This window comes from Sebastes umbrosus, chromosome 22 (genome assembly GCF_015220745.1).
Source record: "Sebastes umbrosus isolate fSebUmb1 chromosome 22, fSebUmb1.pri, whole genome shotgun sequence".
In the NCBI taxonomy this organism is placed as follows: domain Eukaryota; kingdom Metazoa; phylum Chordata; class Actinopteri; order Perciformes; family Sebastidae; genus Sebastes; species Sebastes umbrosus.
In genome coordinates this window covers 10,431,742-10,449,541 of record NC_051290.1, presented here as the reverse complement: position 1 = coordinate 10,449,541, position 17,800 = coordinate 10,431,742, and the positions used below count along the sequence as shown (strand labels likewise).

Below are 17,800 nucleotides of genomic sequence, written 5' to 3'. Positions count from 1 at the left end.
CAAAGATTATTCAAACACAAACATTTGGCTTTCAAACAAGTCTATTGATCCGACTTGCTGTCTGGAGGCGGGTTTGAAACATTTACTTCAACATCATATAAATGGTAAAATGGTAAATGGACTTGTATTTATACAGCGCTTTTCTAGTCTTCTGACCACTACACGTCAACATTCACCCATTCATTCACACACACACACACACACACACATTCATACACCGATGGCTATGCCTTCAGGAGCAATTCGGGGTTAAGTGTCTCGCTCAAAGACAATTCGACATGTGACCCCGGAGCAGCCGGGGAAGTGTAACGTTTCCGAACACGCAGACAGAAGATTTCAGCCTTTAGAAAAAGAAAACAGATCATTCAAAACAAACTACAGTTCCTTTTAATTTTATTACAAAAACAAAAACTGGATTTTTTAGAATTAAACAGTACAACAACAAATCTACTGATAATGAACAAAAAGGGGGGAATAGAGAGGAGGACAAGTGCGAGGGAGACGGTGTGTATGTATGTGTGTGCATAAGTTTACAAACCCCGTTTAAAAAAAGAATCAGAAAATGTATCTGCCCCCCCCTCAAAAAAAAGACAAATGATCCATCTCGTTACTACGATTTAACAAACACTGAGGAAAGCATGAGGGGGAAAGTGAAACCTAGACGAGGAAGGTGGAGAGGAGAGTTTCTCAGCTTTTATATAAAAACACTTGGCAGAGGATATTTCAAGCCTTTTTCTTTTATTATCCATTAGTTAAGAAACTCAATCTTTTTTTAAACAGAAAATAAACAATGCTCGCAATAAAAACCCATTTAAACACACACACATGCACACACACACACAGACACACTAACATGAAACCCTGATGGATGGATGGAGATGGGGAGGTGGAAACAAAAGAGGAATGAAGACGGGAGAAGAAGATAATGAATGCAGTGTGTGTGTGTTTGTGTGTGTGTGTGTGTGTGTGTGTGTGTGAGACTGTCCTGCTGGTTCTTTCTTACCATTTCAACATGACACTTCACCGACCAACACGAAAATAAGGGGGCGTCTACATCTATATACACATCGTGTGTCTGAGCGTGTGTGTGTTTTTGTGTTAAGTGTATGAGTCAAAAGAGCCAGTCGGGGTAGAGGGAAGGGTCAAGGGTCAACTAGGTTTGGCAGTATGTGTGTGTGTGTGTGTGTGTGTGTGTGTGTGTGTGTGAGACATTTTAGGACCGTCGCTTCTTCTTGCTGGGCATGCCGCTGTGGGATGATGGCCGGCTGCCGTGGGATGATGGCCGGCTGCCCTGGGATGATGGCCGGCTGCCGTGGGATGATGGCCGGCTGCCTTGGGATGACGGCCGGCTGCCGTGGGATGACGGCCGGCTGCCGTGGGATGACGGCCGGCTGCCGTGGGACGATGGCCGGATCTTTCTCTTCTTGTTGTTGCTGCTGGCGGCGGCGGCGGCGGCAGCGGCGGTGTCATCGTCCTCGTAGTGGCTCTCTCTGTCAGCTAAAAAACAAAAATGACACAGTTACCATTTTTAACACCAACCATAAAAAGCAAGGAGTCAAAGTCTGTCTGTTCATTCGCATATCTCGAGAACTGCTCATCCGATTGGCTTCACACTGGGCGGGTGTATTGCTGAGGGGAACCAAGGGAAGTGTAGTGTCGAATAGTGTTGCACGGTATACCGATACTAGAAAAGGTATCGCAATACCCTGCCGTTAAAAAGGACACCCCGCTATATTAGTACCGATACTTGTTTGCGTCGATGTGTAATTCGGCAAACACATAATTCACCAAAGAGCACGTGTTGAAGTATTATTTGACCGTGCGTATCTGTAACGTGAATGGACGGAGAGGAAAAGCAATCCGGTGAGAGCGACTCTTCTCTCTCTTCACAAACACAGCTCTTTCTACAGTTACCGTGGTGTCTTCCTGAATTTAGCAGCTTTTCTCTCATCAGAACTTCATCTGAATTTATTATCGTTTTGTGGGTCGTCGTCTTCCGTGGTGCAGTACCACTCTCCGCCTTAACGGTTACTAATGCGTCAGCGGGGGCGCTGTTTTACAAAATAAAAAAGGCTTTTTCGTAAGTGATATAAGAATCAGAAATGAGTTGTTCCATTTTAGAATAAAATATATGTAAACACAGATAAGTTATAAGAAAAATAGAAATAAGAATAGAAATGAAATGTGAATATGTACAGTATATATTGCATATCAAAAATAAATGCAAATATAAAATAAACTATCGAAAGAAATAAAAATAAATACAATAAAATCACACAAATTTAAGTATGGGGAGATTAATGCATACCATTTAATTTTTTTTAATGAATACATTATTAATTAATAAAAAACATTTTTAAGTTCACTGTTCTGTCATCTATTACTCCATTACTTTTCCTGATGTTTCAGATTTTTACCGTGGTATCGTTTCAGTATCGGTATCGAGATATTTAGGCAGGGTATCGTATCAAAAAAATCATAATTTCAGTATTGTGACAACACTAGTGTCAAATATGGTGCAATTTGACCAGATGGTGTCGTTATAACAGTGAACTTTACGTTGTGGCCTCTAACTTTTGAACCGCAAAAAAAATAATAATATAGTTTTACTAACCTTTCCTGGCTTCTTCCTCCAGCTCGTCCCAGTCTTTACCGCTCTCCTCCTCGCTGCCAATTGACGCGCTGTAATCTAGAAAACACAGCAGACAACCAAACTAATGAGATACACTTCTGTACATTTTAGTCACTATGAACCATCCTGTAGTAAATCCATCTCTGGGTACAACAGTTTCAGCCTAGAAATATGTTCTGTGTCCATCACAGGTGCTGCTAAATCTTACTGGAGTCCTCCGTCTCAGAGCTGTAGTCCTCATCACTGTCTTCCTCCTCCTCCTCTTCTTCTTCATCTGCAGACGGGTTGAACGTTTCATCCTCCATCTCCGACTCTGAATCTTCCTCTCCGCCACTTCCCTGACAAATACATACGTTTCCAAAGTGAATTTGATTGTTTAAAAGTTAAGGAGTGTAGCAAGAACAATCAAGAGGGAAAAACTGGTACGCACCATTATTTTCTGCGGAAGAAATCAATAATTTTTGCCATTTGTTTCCACAGTACAAACCTGTCGATGTTTTGGTCCACTGTGCTGAACGTACCTCGCTCTCTGGGTCCAAGAAAGACCATCCTCCCTGCTCAAAGAAGCCCTCGGGATCATCGACGATGGTCTTCATGATCTTGGTCCAGTTGAGAGACTGGACTCCCTCTGTGTATTTAATGTCACAAGAGCTGAGAAAGAGACAGAAAACGTTTTAACACACAGAAACCAGAGCATCTGTAAAGAAGCAGCTGAAACATCCAAAACAACACATTGTTCATCGTCTTCCTCAATTATTAAAACCTACTTGAGCCACTCCTTGATGGGGTCGAGGGAGTTGACGGGCACGGCGTTGATCATGGTGACCTTCTTGTTGTAGTCCTTGTAGACGATGACCACGTCGAAGTTCTTCAGGTGGAACTGCACGCGCTCAAAGTGGACCAACTCCACCTCGTCCAGGGTCACCACAAACGGCGGCTGGATGCACACAGCGAAGATTAAGAAAAATAACAAAGCAGATAATTCATAAATAAAATGAGGCTAAATATTTTAAATTATGATGTTATATTTTGTTTAAACCTGAGATTAATATGTTTTAAACCCCCCAGATGATTGGTCATATTTTGTTGATGAAAAGGTAAAAGATGTTTTTTATTTATACACCACCCACTTTAAACCTTTAGACATGTTTACTGCATAGTGTCTGAACAACTTCCAGAAGGTTTTAAGGGTTGATTAGGTGAATCATGTGTATCAATGCAAGGTGGTCTCAAAACCACTTATAACAAATACCATTTTTCCACCAAAATGAGCGCATATATGAAGGTTTTTTTTTTTTTTTTAAATATGGGAAAACCCACTAAAAATAGGCGCTAGACACCTTGCCATTAGACAAGCATGGCTTTGTTCCCCCCCCCCGGAAAACAGGATTAGTAAACAGTGATTACGGTGGTTACTTTGTTTTTATGTCTGTTAATTATTCAGTCTCTTTCAAACTCTCAAACCAGAATTGGTGATTGTTGGAACAGTGCAAAGACGAACCAAGAAGGTTTTGAGGAGTTTTAATTTTAAGATTTCGGCCGAGTTTGAATCGTGTTTTACGAACGATCAGCGAGGTAAAATTAAGGTTTCTGTCAACGGAGTCCGGTGGCTTTGAGAAGCGCATATAACGGCTGTTTCGCGGTGGATTAAGGGTTTTATTTCGACCAAACCAGAGCTGGTGATTATTGGAACAGTGGAAAAAAACTAAAGAACAGAGATTGTAACCTTTCCCACTCGAGACAAAAGCCAGATGTTAGTGTTTTTTTTTTTGTCCGGTGGGAAAGCGGCTACAGCGTGCTCACTCACCCATTCAGTGGTATTGACAAGGGAACCGGACGTGGGTTGTAGCAGGCAGGTACTCCTGTAGGGGGCGCCCTGGAACCTATAAACAAAGAACCAACCCAATCAACCCAATCCACGTGTGAAGAATACAAACCATATACGTTCAACACAGACACAGGAAGTTCTTGTTTTTCTGCTTTTGCTCTCACATTTACTGTGTTAACTTGTAGAGATTTCTCTCTTAGCCATTGGTGTGTGAATGAGTGTATGAATGGGTGAATGCTGACATGTAGCGTAAAGCGCTTTGAGCGGTCGGAAGACTAGACTTCAAAAGCACATTCAGTCGGATTTACTCACCCGAGGTCTCTGAACGGCACCTCGAACTCCAGCTGCTCTTTAGTCAGCGTCTCCACCTTCTCGATGAAGTTCTTGAAGGCCGACTTGAGCTTGTGCCTCATCTCCCGCTCCATCTGCTCGGCGTACAGGTCGTCGCGATCGTGCATGTGTTGGTGTTTGCCCAAGTCTGTGGTGATCTCCCCGACCTCCGTGTAGAACTGGACGTCCGTGTGGCGCCGCTTACCGAACATGATGGCGTTCTGTGGGGGAACGGTGTGATGGGCAGAATGAAAATAGGAATCTACTTTGCTGCTCTTGAATTTGGAAGCACATTCATATAATTGGACATGTTCATACAGTGTTGAACTAATAAAGTTACCCTGAGGTGGAAGTGTAGTACAATGATCATCTCCCCGTCACACGGCTGGAAGATGGCGTGTTTGATGTTGTTGTAAAGAATGTCCACTTTATCGCCACGGACCGACGTGAAACGGAAACCTGCGCGATAAGAGAGGAGAACAGTGTTGAAGTTTAGGCATCACACATTGTTGGAACTTTACCAGACTCCTATTTATCTCGAGCTTTCCCTCACCGTTAGTATGCGCCTCCAGCGAGCCCTGCATCCTCTTCTGTGCGATGTTAGGTCTGATGTAGAGGTCTTTGAGCTTGGGGTTGCTGCGGTTGAGGTTGATGACCAGCGAGTCCTGCTTGACGATGCCTTCCTTCTCCTTCTCCTCGGCCTCTCGCGTCTTGTAGCGTTTCTGTACCTCCTTGATGATGCGGAAAGCGTTCTGCAGGTTGGTGGAGGGCACCGACGGGTCGCCGGGGGTTTTGAGGTTGGACGCTCGGTACGTGCTGCGTGGTAATTTAAAACAGTGGATCAGTCAAATGTCATTTAAACAACACATTTTCCAGCTGCTCCTCTTAAGACGCAGCTTTTGTTGGCTAAAATTTTAATGAAAAAACTGACGGGACTAGACTCACATTTCTTTAACAAACGTGGCGTCGGGGTTTGGGAAGATGTTCCCCTCCTGTCGTCCCAGAGAGCTGCCGGGGACGTAGAAGTTGATCCTCAGGTAGGTGTAGTCTCCTTCTACAGACATGCTGATGTTCTACACAAGGCAAGACAAAAGTCAGAAATATCAGTCGATATGAAAGACCATCTGGGAGCAAAAACACAAAGCTGGCGGACAGTTGGAGATAACCTCCGTGTACCTTGATGGTGGCGATGTGGAACGGCGTGGCGGTACCGAAAACGGGCATGACGACGGTCTCGTACTTCTTGTCGATGAAGATCTTCATTTCTCGGATGTCCTTTTCTCTGGGCATCTGGGAGACGTTCTTATAGGACACGTTGGATTTTCTGGCCCTGGAGAGGAAAAGAGAGTGGAACTCGGTTAACCAACAGAAACGTAATTACCTGTACGACTCCATGGCTCTTACTGCGCCATTTGGGTGGCATTTAGGGATGCTAATTTTATCGTTTCTCCGGGGTAACTGGGGTATAAAGACATTGCACACAATGTCTGACTTGTAAGTATTTACACTCACTTCTGAATCTGCTGCTCTCCTTGTCGCTCCGTCAGTCGGCGCTTGGCTTCTTCGTTCAAATGATTGGCCAACTCCTTCTGGTGAGCCCGCCTCTTCTCCTCCGCCGTCATCTCATTCTGAGTTGGACAAGAGACACAACTGAGTGATCACACACAGAAACACCAGAGTACATGTTTTTCTTTTCCTTCTTTTTTTTTTAATAAAAGGATGGAAAAAAAATAACACATGCAGAATACGGACATGTGTTACACGGCTTTGGATGGTCAGAAAAAATCAAAAACGCACAAAAAAACAACTCACTCAAAAAAAAAAAAAAGACGACAACTTTTTTTCCCATCAGAACGTGGATTCTTACAACTAAACCAGTTCAGTTGATGAGATTTTAGAGAAAAAAACATTGAATACTTACCTTTCCAAGTAGCTGGTAGAATGCACAAAAACATTCACACGCTTAGTTATGAACGCTCTGTCAACGTGCCAAATAAACACTGATCACCAGTCACTGATCTAACGGCCTCACTTACTCTGGTCCTGTCTGCGAGCAGGGCGGCACTCCGAGCTCCCTTCCCCAGCAGCTCCTCAGCGTCGTCTCCGTCTTCCTCATCGTCGTCCTCGTCGTCATTCTGATGAGGACAAAAACAAGAAAAAAATTTCAATATATTCAGGCATAAATTGTCAATGAGATTCCTTTAATTCTCAAATAGTGGATTTAATTACCTCAACTGCAGAGGCCTGTATTTGAAGCAGGCTTATATTAGAGACAGGCCTTATTTATTTATTTATTCACTGTGTTTGATAAATACATTAGCTCACATTTCAGCGTGAAGCCTCATTGTTTTTCTGCCCTGACGGACACTTCCTGTATCTGTTTCAAATTAAAAGCTCTCTAGCGTTTCAGTTGATGGAATCCCTTCTATTTGATAACAAGGCTTTTATTGTGAAAATCCAGTGACACGCACAGTTTTGGTACTTTTAATGTAGCTGCTGCCACCTTGTGGCACTTGTGTGTTACTACAACACACAGTTTGGATGGGACATTAACAAACATACAGTGACTGAAATAGGACAATAGGACCAGTTAGATGTGACAACAAAGGCGATTGCATGTGTGTACCTTTAATTGGTAATGTGGTATGGTAATTATTTTATTAATAATACACATGACATGGATTTAAGAATTAATATTTATGTAATAAGTTATTTTATTTATATATTCTTATTTGTTTTCCTCCTCTTATTTTGTGGATTATTTAATTTTATTATATTTTGTTGTATGTTCTGTAACAACATCATTTCTTAAAATGTAAATTAAAATTTTTTTTTAAAAAAAAATAGGACATTAACACTTAATGGAATAATAAAAAAGTGTTAATAAGTGTTGAAAATAGCATGATTATATTGTTAAATTTATTAAATGATGTGTACATTATTCTTAGCTGGCATGTGTATTTATATTTTAGTTTTTTGTAATTTATATTTTTATAATTTGGAAAATTGATATTGAATATGGATCTACAGGCATCACATTATGTGTTCAGCTTCAGCGTGTTTGTTTTGTTTCCATTTTATTTGTGAAATTAATTACCTACAAACAGTTGAGGTGGCGAGCAAAGACACATACCTTCAAGAAGATTCCCACATTTTTGATCTTTTTCTTGACTGGCGTGAGTATCGTGGCAGCCTCTTCCTGCGACACAAAACATTTCAGGTTGTAATAATATGTTTCATAACTCTGTGCTGTGACTTTCACTTGTTGTTTAGGATGTTTAAGTCAGTGTTTTCTACAGTGTCGATCATATTCAGTGATAACAAAAGCAGGAAACGTGCATCTCACCTCATTGATCTGTATTGTGTCACCGATGAACAAGGCGTACTTTTTCTGCTCGTCCTTTTTGCTGTCTTTATTCACGAGGTCAGCGAAACCCAAACTGACACTCAACACCATGCCTGGAGGAGACGCACACAAGCTTTGATTAAAAGTGTATTTTGATCTGTTTCAAGAGGTTTGAGTTGTGAAATGCAATCACTTGATATTGAGAACGATAAACATTTGCATCTTAATGTGCTCACCTTTTTTCAGTTTGTATTGGTTTTTAGCGTTCACAACCAGGGAGCCTTCTCTGAACTCAATTCCCATTGCAAAGCTACAAAGAACAAGAAAAAAAAGAAACAAAGATATGTGACCAGTGTGTAAATGTGTGCGAGTACATGGGAAAGAAAGATGGCATTTGCGTGCATTTTACCCGAGGTTTTTAGTCAGCTTCGCTACGAGGTCCGACTTCTCTTTCTTCACGTACTCCTGAACAGCGTTGTAGGCCTCGCTGATTTTTACACCTGCGGAGAGAAAACAGGCCTTTACATTTAACAAACACACAAATATGCTCAGTATTTGAACTTTATTTGCTACAGTTGCCTCGCTGCTTATAATAACTACCTACTTCTGTTTATTCTAGACAGTGGGCAACTCCGAAAACCAAACGCCATCGTGTCTGCTGTTCATAACATCACACAGCGGCCAGCTGTATTCACATGCAGTGCCATTGCACCGACTGTATCTGGCAAGCAACAGGTCGCTACTGCGGTATGAGATGCAGATTGTGCTTATAAACGGATCAAAAGGATGCCGAAATAACTACATAATGATTTATTGTTTAGTCCGTCAACAGTCAATTAATTGCCAAAATTTATGATTTTAGTAATTTTTCAAACAAAAAAGCCAAACATTTGCTGTTTTAAGCTTCTAAAATGGGAGGATTTGATGCTTTCCTCTGTTGTATATGACTATCTTTGAGTTTTGTACAGTTGTTTAAATGAAACAAGCATTTTGAATACATGTCATCGGGCTCCTAGAAGTTGCAATATGCATTTTTCACTACAATTAAATCAATGAATCGAGAGAATTAGGGCTGCAACTAAGGATTATTTTCATTGTCAATTAATCTGTTGATTATTTTCTCTATTGATCGATTACTTGTTTGGTCTAGAAAATGTCCGAAAATGTCCACAACGCAAATATATTCAGTTTACTGTCATAGAGGAGTAAAGAAACCAGAAAATATTCACATTTAAGAAACTGGAATCTGAGTTATTCAATTGTAATAGTTGATAACTAATTAATTAATTAATTAATTAATTAATTAGTTGTTGCAGCTCTAAAGAGAATATTCAGCATATTAATGTATAATTTCAATATTTGTAATTTAGTACCCAAATCTCCCACACTCCTAGCGTGCTCCTGAACCCACCGTGCTTGAGCTGTTTGAGCAGCTCCTCTTCCACCTGCAGCAGGAAGTTGTAGTTGTCCTGCATCTCCTGAGGGGGGTCCACCATGAGGGTGCGCACCAGGTTGGAGCAGTAGGACTTATAGCGGATCCCCATGGCGCACGTGATGGCACCGAATTGCATGTGGTTCTTATCGCTGGAACAGAAAAAAGGAGTAGAGTCAGTTAAAATGATGATCAGGGTGAAAATGTAGGATTTCTCTGATTAAAAATCGCAAGTTGCGTTAAAACGAATTTGCCTTATCGTGTCAACTTTGACAGCCCTAGTAAAGACTAAATGAATTCAAAGTAACTTTTATCCACAGGTGCTGAACCCCCCCAAAAATGTCTTGCTTCTATAAAATAACCAAAAAATGTGTTACAGTGTCTCCGCTAAGGTGAGGTGAGCTACCTGACGACGCTGAACTTGAGGCTGTAGTTCCCTCCGCTCTGGATGATCGGAGGATAACACATCTCCACCGTGGACGGATCGGCACCACCCAGGTACTTCTTCTCCTCGATGGCCTTCTCCACCGACTCCGCCAGCTTACTGTGACGCACTTTCTGTTGGGGGAGGAGAGGGGGAACAAAGACGGGAGTGAAGCTTTTTACAATAACACTGACATTTTGAACAAAAAACAAGGTTGTGAAGCTGTTCTGCTGGAGAAGATCTCAGCTCTTGTGCTTTATGGACTCATTTATTTGACTTTAAGACAAGATATTCCTAAAATCTGGAGTATTTATTTGAATAATAATGTTTTTTCCACAAGCTGTGTGTACCGCAGCACAGCCGACGCACCGTTGAATCCCACCCATTGCTTCTAAAAAAGCTCAGTTATTCAATCATGACTCAAAAAAAGAAACACTTGTCAAGATATGAAGGTCACAGTTTTAATGCTGCAATCATGCAGAATAGGAAGATCAGTAAAAACCTCCCATTATTCCGACTTCAGGGTGTTCCCACATTATTTAAAAATGGTTACCTCACTGCTAACCGTGTAGTCACATCATTTAAAAAGCCTAAATTACCTACTTTTGCACTGCTATGTATTTGTAGTGATTTATTAACAATTGAAACCAGATGCAAACTACCAGTGTGCAGCTCCTTTTATATTACAGCGATTCATTTAGAGTAAACTGCCAGCGATGGAGGCTTTGCAGCAATGTTACAAACCGTTTGTTTACACTTTTGTAGTTTTTTTTTCACCTAGTGGGAGATATTGTTGTCGTCAGAAATGCCCAACCAGGGTTTGAAATGAACTTTTTTCACTGTCTGCAACTCAGAAATTGTATCTGCCACTTTTGAAATCTCTGCGCTAAATGAAGGAATAACAGTTTTAGATCTGATGTCATTCAATGTTCGATATATTTTACACAAAAAAAAAAACATTATATGCATGGTAAATTACAGTTTTTAAATTACAACGTACCTTTCAGGGAAGCTATTTTTCTGGGGTGGGAGGGTACTGCACACAGTACTGTATTTTGTTATTGTCATCTATAGTGGTTTTTTTTGCATAAAAACACACAATTGAAATGATTATTTAAATATTTGCTTCAAATATTGAGATATTATTGATAAGCCATATCACCTAGTCGGTGCAACAAAAGCCTTTTTGCCATAATGTTTGCGTTTTAACTATTTAGCAACTGAAAGCACACAGCAGTAGTACAGACCAGTACAAATGATGAGTATTAGTGTGTATTAAAATCATCAGTTTAACATGAATCCACTGCTCCTTCTCCTCCTTTACCTCATCTGCATCAACGATCTCCATGACGCGCTCCTTGAAGAACTTGGAGTAAACTTCGCTGGTGATGGCCGCTGCCTTCTTCATCAGGCCCAGCTCTCCGTCTTCCTTCACCGCCATTGTGTACGCGACCACGGCGCTGATGTCTACCTGCAGGCGGGAGGCGACGTAAAAGGGAAATGTGTTGACCAAAATAGAGATATACAAGACGCAGAGATTTTAAAAACAAATGCAACTTCATGTTAACATTTGTTTTACCTTCTCGAGCCCCTCAGCGGTGATCGTGTCGCTCCAGCTCTTCATGTACTCTCCGGGGAATTTATCCTTGCTGAAGATCCCCACCGTCTTGCCCTCTTTGCTGCCTCTGATCGCCTCGATCATCTTGTCAAAGTTGCCCTTGTTGCTTTCATTCTGAGAGACACGTGATACCAATAAAGAATCTGATTTACTAGGAGTGAAAAAAAAAGAAAAAGAAAAAGAAATTCACCCATGCATCGCGATTTTGAAATGTATTTTTTTAATGCCGTTCCGTAAATCGTCAACCAAAACAAACCGCAGCGAGCATAAACGAGAAAGTAGAAAAATGTTCACGGTCCGTGGATACGACCTGCACCCTCACGTTATACATCCAAAGTGTTTTAACACTACACATCCAGTAAAGTAAGGAACAGTTTGGGTTTCACACATTGCCTGGAAAAGCAGAGCTAGACATCACGGCTAAAGCTGCATGCCAACTCTGTCATGGACAGGAAACGTTATCGTATTGCGGTAACATGCGGTCAAGCCGGCCGTTACTCGCATCTTCGAGGTCAAATCGTCCGACGCTACAACTGTAGAGCACCCATATACTGACATTTATGTTAAATGCATTCAAACGGCCCCGATGGAGCTGAGCATGGATGTATAAAGAGAACGGAGCTGACGGTTAGAGCTAGCGACGGACTTGGAGAAGTTAACACGTGTGACTACGTCCGGTTTTCAAAATAAGGTGTTAAGAAATGGAACTGTATCTACAAAATACATACATGGAAATAAGATCGATTGGATTATATTAGCCTGAACTATAAAACATTATCTGTCCCTTATAAATTAAAAAGAAAATACGATAATAATACGAATTTCTTGATTCTTAGATTTTTTTTTTTGAATTTTTTTATTATAAATAATTCCTGACAATAACTGATATATTTAACTTCAGGACATCTCTGATACATACATGCATGCTGAAAATCAAACATTTTTACTGTATTCATTTAAATATTTTCCAAAGTAAAAATCCCTAGAAATCTATGATTCAACTTATTCCCATGGTCTCGTGTTAAAAAGGTTAACAAAAATGAATGGTAATATGAAATTGCAATTCTTGTAGAATCGTTATACCTAAAACTCGCAATACATATTGAATCGGCACTCAAGTATCGTATCGGGAGATCGGTGTATTGTCCCGGCCCTATTATTTACTCCGATTCCCTCTTTCGGACAAGCCCGTCAATCACAAACAAATCACACCTTCTTATCTTCAAATCGTGTGTAGATAACTGTACAAAAAGGGGAGTGAGTATTCGGCTATTACCTCTGTGTCTTTACACTGGTTACCTTTTCTCTGGTGAGCAGGGTGATGGGCGGGACACCGTTGGCGTTCTCGTTGCCCTTAGTTACGGCCACCTGTTTGAGGAAATCCACCTTCTTCTTGCTGGCGAGGAAGATGATTTTGGTGTCGCAAAACACCATGATTGTGTCGGTCAACTCGTAGCCAAACAGCCACGTCTGAGGAAAAAAGGAAAGAAAAGAGTTATGGGGGAATTCATTAATTGATTTGAGAACAAACAGATTCACAAAGTAATTCATACATATGACCCTTCACATGCATGAGTGGTCCTATTTAGCTTTAGCTAGAGTCAAACAGAGAAACAGAAGAGCTTTGAATACCTCTGAATAATGCTCATATTTCACAAAGGGTTAGTTTAGATAATAATGTATATATAATAATGTATAATATTGCATGCATCGGCATCCTAAGTGACCTTAATATGCTGATTTGGCTGGGTGTTTGCCCTCACCTGTATGGCCGTGGATTTGGCGTACACAATTTCCTCGTCCACACCGACAGACACCACAATGGCATCGACTTTGCCAAACTCATCTTCTGCTTTCTGAGGAATAAAAAAAGAATGATATAATCAGCACATATAATTTAATGTTACAACAAATATGGAAAAACCACACTGAGGTGCTCCTATACAGTAATTATCTCTTGACAGACAAAAGAGTGCTATAGTTTCAGTTGTTCAAATGATGGGTGAATGAAGACTAGCTTTGTAACACATCAGCACCTGATGCTGCATCACCTGACAAATTCACAGGAAGGGCTGCAAGTCTCACAAAAGCTGGTTTAAAGTGCCAGTTTATAATGCACATGGAAAAGCTCTCTTTAATGGAGCCATTCATCTTTTACTGTATGATTGGGGTGCTACAATATCACCCAACAAATATCAACTTAGAATGCTACATAAAATAACTTTTTAGATAAAGTGATTTCCAGATTTCCTGCATGCATCCTGTACATGTTTGTAGAGATGCTGGCTTCATCTTTTACTGCATGATTGACCTAACAAATATCAACTTCTAAAAAAATTACTTTTTAAAAAGTAGCCACAATACTACTTAAACTTTAGACTTTATAGATAAAGTGATTTCCAGAAAGCTGCATGCAAACCTGCACATTTAGAGATGTTGGCTTTATTCTGATGCTAATATAAACCTTAAAACTTCTAAAAATGAGTTTAATACTTTTAAAAAAAGTAGCCACAATGCTACTTAAAAATCACTTTTTAGATAAAGTGATTTCCAGAAGGTTACCATCTATCTATCTATCTAATGCACATGTAAAAGCTCTCTTTAATGGAGCTATTCATGCATTTTTACTGCATGATTGGGTGCTACAATATCACCCAACAAAATATCAACTTAGAATGCTACATAAAATAACTTTTTAGATAAAGTGATTTCCAGATTTCCTGCATGCATCCTGTACATGTTTGTAGAGATGCTGGCTTCATCTTTTACTGCATGATTGACCCAACAAATATCAACTTCTAAAAAAAAAAATTACTTTTTAAAAAGTAGCCACAATACTACTTAAACTTTAGACTTTATAGATAAAGTGATTTCCAGATTTCCTGCATGCAATCCTGCACATGTTGTAGAGATGTTGGCTTTATTCTGATGCTAATATAAACCTTAAAACTTCTAAAAATGAGTTTAATACTTTTTAAAAAGTAGCCACAATACTACTTAAACTTTAGACTTTATAGATAAAGTGATTTCCAGATTTTCCTGCAGGCAATCCTGCACATGTTGTAGAGATGTTGGCTTTATTCTGATGCTAATATAAACCTTACAACTTCTAAAAATGAGTTTAATACTTTTAAAAAAAGTAGCCACAATGCTACATAAAATAACTTTTTTTTAGATAAAGTGATTTCCAGAAGGTTACCATCTATTGATCTATCTAATGCACATGTAAAAGCTCTCTTTAATGGAGCCATTCATGCATTTTTACTGCATGATTGGGGTGCTACAATATCACCCAACAAAATATCAACTTAGAATGCTACATAAAATAACTTTTTAGATAAAGTGATTTCCAGATTTCCTGCATGCATCCTGTACATGTTTGTAGAGATGCTGGCTTCATCCTTTACTGCATGATTGACCTAACAAATATCAACTTCTAAAAAAATTACTTTTTAAAAAGTAGCCACAATACTACTTAAACTTTAGACTTTATAGATAAAGTGATTTCCAGAAAGCTGCATGCAATCCTGCACATTTAGAGATGTTGGCTTTATTCTGATGCTAATATAAACCTTAAAACTTCTAAAAATGAGTTTAATACTTTTTCAAAAAGTAGCCACAATGCTACATAAAATAACTTTTTTTAGATAAAGTGATTTCCAGATTTTCCTGCAGGCAATCCTGCACATGTTGTAGAGATGCTGGCTTTATTCTGATGCTAATATAAACCTTACAACTTCTAAAAATGAGTTTAATACTTTTAAAAAAAGTAGCCACAATGCTACTTAAAAATCACTTTTTAGATAAAGTGATTTCCAGAAGGTTACCATCTATCTATCTATCTAATGCACATGTAAAAGCTCTCTTTAATGGAGCCATTCATGCATTTTTACTGCATGATTGGGGTGCTACAATATCACCCAACAAAATATCAACTTCTAAAAAAAAAAAAAAAAAATGAGTTTAATACTTTTTCAAAAAGTAGCCACAATGCTACATAAAATAACTTTTTTTTAGATAAAGTGATTTCCAGATTTTCCTGCAGGCAATCCTGCACATGTTGTAGAGAGATGCTGGCTTTATTCTAATGCTAATTAGCCAGCTAGCTAGCATTATTAGCATACTAATGCATGTTACACAAAAGCAGTTTGACAGTATACATTCAAGCAAAGCTGCAGACAAAACGTCAAGCACATTCCCCTTGTAAATTACATATAATCTATCACTTTTAACACGACTTATTTGTCCAAATACCCCCCACATGCTGGTTAGCTTCACATTTAGCTGAGGTAGCTTGCTGGCTAAGTAAGTTAGCTCAGTGAATGTGGATGATAACAATGAGTTAGCTGGCTTTTTGTGTGTGATACAAGACTGTAGTTGTTAAAGGAGTTTCAGTGTGATTAAAAGGTAGTGGAAGTGTGCAGGCCTGGTTGTCCTTGTAGCAGCAGGGTGGACAAACACAGCCTCACAGCCGACAACAGAGTCAAAAACGCGGCTAACTTAGCAGCTCTTCTTCCTCCCAAACATCCTACTTTCTCTTCTTTTTAACATCAATTTAGAGCTTTAAAACTCAATGTTTACCTTCCAGTTGCTGTATAATCTCTTGATCCGGCGGTAGTACGCTTCCTTGTCCAGGTTTACCGCCATGGTTATGGTTTACTCACTCCTCTCTCCTCTCTCTCTGCTGTCTGCAATAACTCCAGCTCCAGGCTTCACTTCTCAACACCAGGCCGGATGAAGAAGAGGAAGAAGAGGAGGAGGATGATGATGAGTGCCAACTAACAATAACGCACTTTCTCTTTTTACACGCCTGCAGGAAATCCACGCACACCGCTGAGATAACGCTGCTTTTTCCCTTATAATAATTTTAATAAAAAACATGCATGTAAAAAAAAAAACCTCAATCACTGGGTTAAAATATGCAAAATTAAAAAAAATATATATATAATGTAATTTGGCTTTTTGCCACACAACCACACACCAATCTGTTATAATTAAGTCCTCCCTCCTTTCCTTTCCTTTCCTCCTGTGCTTCTTTTCCCTCCCCCTTCGAGGCTTCAACATATCAGCTTTTATATAATAAACAATTTATTTAAAACCATAATAAAATAAAGCTTAATTCTAACAAAAACTATTTAACAGAAAAAAATAAATGTCTGAATGCTTGGGTGAATTCCTTGTTTTGTTACTTTTATTATCAGCTTTTATAATCAACAAACATTATTTAAAACCATAACCTTTATTCTAACAAAAAAATATTTAACAGAACAAAAAAAAAATGTCTGAATGGTTGGTTGAATTCCTGTGTTAATTGTTTTGTTATTTTGTGGTTTTATTTGATGCTTTGTGGCGCATTTTAATGTCATTTGTAGCAGCAGCAGCAGCGCCCCCTGTCTGGTGTTGACCACGCTGCTTTTTTCCCGCCATGGTGGGTTTTCCCGCCATCGTCATCAAACGCTTCTAACTGACGTCAATCTCGCGATAGAAGCTGCAGTGGTGACATCACACATGTGTGAATAACTCTTTTTTTTTTTATCATAACAGCAGTATTGATAAATATATTATTTTTTTCCTCAAATGTATATTTATAATCTTGCTAAATTTTGTATTAATTACAGAAAAAGCCTATTTTTTTTGGTTTTCCACAAAGGATTCAAGTAGTTTTATCTAATAATCCAAAGGCTGTGAAAATCCAAAACCTAATTTTATGTTTAAAATTGATATATAAACTATTTTTGAGTTGCTTTTTCTTCTATGCACAGTATGCTGTGTGCTTTGTTCATCTCAATAAAAAAGGAGAATAAAAAGTTATTTCTTATAATCAGTGGCAAAACAGATGGCTTCGTCCGTGTGGGTTTGTTATCATAAACAAATGAACAAAAAATAAAATAAAATGTATATTTAATTTTTTTATTTTATATTTGCAATATATATATTTATATATATATATTTGAAATATATATATAATATATATATATATAAATATATTATATATATGTTTATAATATATATTTAAATATTTATATTATTATATTTATATAAATATAAGTAATTTAGTCTGTTCCTGATCTGAAACAAAAAAAAAAAAATAGTATCAGCTGTAAGATTTATCAAATAAATGCCAATCCAGCAGTAATGTTTGTGTGTATCTTGTATGAAACACCGCATTGCTGCTGTCTTGGCCAGGGCT

The 17,800-nt window shown here is 38.9% G+C and overlaps 1 protein-coding gene across 3 annotated transcripts; it reads right to left on the bottom strand.

Annotated features, from left to right (window-relative positions):
• Window positions 1–364: 364 nt before the first annotated feature.
• On the bottom strand, window positions 365–16,622 carry supt16h (SPT16 homolog, facilitates chromatin remodeling subunit). Of its 3 annotated transcripts, XM_037758747.1 has the most exons (26): window positions 16,192–16,622; window positions 13,374–13,466; window positions 12,910–13,080; window positions 11,572–11,724; window positions 11,317–11,463; window positions 9,975–10,126; window positions 9,548–9,720; window positions 8,546–8,636; window positions 8,373–8,446; window positions 8,137–8,249; window positions 7,924–7,989; window positions 6,827–6,925; window positions 6,712–6,723; window positions 6,303–6,418; window positions 5,967–6,120; window positions 5,736–5,863; window positions 5,344–5,606; window positions 5,131–5,249; window positions 4,773–5,011; window positions 4,440–4,515; window positions 3,400–3,569; window positions 3,154–3,283; window positions 2,841–2,970; window positions 2,615–2,689; window positions 1,375–1,497; window positions 365–1,332 (listed from the first exon to the last, which is right to left on the bottom strand). In XM_037758747.1, exons 1-26 carry the CDS (start codon window positions 16,255–16,257, stop codon window positions 1,214–1,216), a joined length of 3,252 nt encoding a protein of 1,083 aa, XP_037614675.1. In that variant the 5' UTR covers window positions 16,258–16,622; the 3' UTR covers window positions 365–1,213. The 3 variants fall into 3 exon arrangements, with proteins under 3 accessions (XP_037614675.1, XP_037614673.1, XP_037614674.1); XM_037758745.1 differs by having other exon boundaries at window positions 365–1,497; window positions 16,192–16,621; XM_037758746.1 differs by lacking the exon at window positions 6,712–6,723 and having other exon boundaries at window positions 365–1,497; window positions 16,192–16,620.
• Between the last annotated feature and the right edge of the window lie 1,178 nt (window positions 16,623–17,800).

Coding starts and splice junctions, on each gene's coding strand:
- supt16h (XM_037758745.1), bottom strand. CDS start 16,257: ATGGCGGTAAACCTGGACAAGGAAGCGTACTACCGCCGGATCAAGAGA. Junction 11,725..12,909: donor CCCTGCTCACCAGAGAAAAG/GTAACCAGTGTA, acceptor CGTGTCTCTCAG/AATGAAAGCAACAAGGGCAA. Junction 7,990..8,136: donor ACACAATACAGATCAATGAG/GTGAGATGCACG, acceptor TTTGTGTCGCAG/GAAGAGGCTGCCACGATACT.